The sequence below is a fragment of the Seriola lalandi genome, unplaced genomic scaffold (assembly GCF_002814215.2).
Source record: "Seriola lalandi dorsalis isolate HSWRI2012SDOR001 ecotype SW California unplaced genomic scaffold, Sedor1 jcf7180002054682, whole genome shotgun sequence".
Lineage (NCBI taxonomy): Eukaryota > Metazoa > Chordata > Actinopteri > Carangiformes > Carangidae > Seriola > Seriola lalandi.
The window spans coordinates 2,632,929-2,634,545 of record NW_019525235.1 but is presented as its reverse complement, the minus strand read 5'-3'; the positions used below and the strand labels follow the sequence as shown (position 1 = coordinate 2,634,545).

Sequence of the window (1,617 nt, the reverse complement as noted above, 5' to 3'; positions counted from 1 at the left end):
TCCACGTGGTCACCTGAGATGTACTTAGGCCACAGCTAGGATACTCACTGGATGTCTTATTTACAGCCTATGTCAGTCATACAACCCCCCCCCCCCTCCTCTTCCTCCACTCAGCTTCACTCCCCCTCCCTCTGCTTCTTTCTTCCTTATTCTTTCTCCCCCACGTCTGTCTCCCTCCCTCCCTCTCTCCTAACTGCTTTTCTCTCCTTTCTTTCTCCTTCTCTTTTCTTTTGTCACTCAATTTTTTTTTCTTCTGAATTTCTCAGACAGTATACTTCAGGCTGTCTCAATAGTTAATTAGTTTGAATCTAGAAATAATGGCAGCAAACTACACGGTCTCTGGAAAGTTGAAATTTTAGCATTTCTCAGACATTATCTGTCTGACTGTTTTGCTACTGACAGACGCACCTCCACCCATAGTCTCTCTGAGTGTTTGTGCATGTTGTGAAAGTGTGTACGTGCCTCTGAGTGTAGCTGCTTACATACATCTATATAAACATGTTTGTGTGTGGGTAAATTCACATATATCTGTCTGCACGCACAGAGAGGAACTACTGACTTGATTTTATAATTGTTTGTGCGTTTGAGCACACGCTCATGAAAAAAAAAGGAAATGCAAAGTATAAAGTGTGATCAAGAAAAGATAGAGCTTGTGTCTCTGTGTGCCTTAAACAGAAATGTGTGTTGCAGGGTCATGCTAAATTGTATGTAGTGAGAAAGGGAGATAAGATGTGTGTGTGTGTGTTTGTAAGAGAAAAGAGGAGAGAAAGAGAAGTGAGATGGGAAGGAGAGGGTGGGAGGAAGAGAAAGAAATGGGGTGATGCTGTGTGTGTCTGTGTGTGTGTGTGTGTGTGTGTGTGTGTGTGTGTGTGTGTGTGTGTGTGTGTGTGTGTGTGTGTGTGTGTGTGTGTGTGTGTGGTGGGGTGGAGGGCTGGTGGAGGGGGGCAGGCACAGTCAGTTCTGATAACAGCAACAGTAGGAGGAGGATGAGCCGTGGGACCGCCCCACTCTCCCACAGATATAAATAGGAGGTGGATTTTTTTACTCCACTCATTTCTCCTGAAGGATGAGATCCCTGAAACACCTCAAACATCACTCCAGGAACAATGTGGTGAGTTTGAAAGCTAAAGATGCAGAAAGACGTGTTGCCATTAAGGGATAGGGGTGTGTGTGTGTGTGTGTGTGTGTGTGTGTGTGTGTGTGTGTATGGGGGGGGTGCTTAGTTGTTTTGCAGTTAGTTGGTGAGGTATTTACACTCATGTCTGTGCGTGAGTTTGAGGGGAAAGCCTGATTACTTTTCACATTCATATGAGTACCGCAGTGGGAACATCTTTTAAAAAAGATAAGAGTTGTGTTTCTGTCTCTGCCGCACGTTTTCTGCTGCCGCTCTAATTGTTTGTCCTTAGGTGTCTTTCAGTTGCAACTTTAAATGTGAAAGTACGGACTCTTGCAATTACTACCCTACCTTCCCTGTCTCCTTGTCATTTGTCTTTTTCTCTTTCATTTTGTCAGCCTTTCATTTTGCTGTGCTTTTTTCTTCTCTCTTCAGCTTCCCCTCCCTCCCTCCCTCCTTCCCCTCTTTCTCTCTCACTCACTCACTCTGTCTTTCTGTCTCTC

General features: G+C 44.7%; 1 protein-coding gene across 1 annotated transcript in view; it reads left to right on the top strand.

The window, feature by feature from the left end:
- The first annotated feature begins 799 nt into the window (after window positions 1-799).
- Window positions 800-1,617, top strand: part of znf710a (zinc finger protein 710a) — a 7,420-nt gene continuing 6,602 nt past the window's right edge. The window contains exon 1 of the mRNA XM_023422427.2: window positions 800-1,111. Within this exon, the coding sequence (XP_023278195.1) occupies window positions 1,067-1,111 (45 nt within the window). The 5' untranslated portion in view covers window positions 800-1,066. The remainder of the gene's footprint in view (window positions 1,112-1,617) is intronic.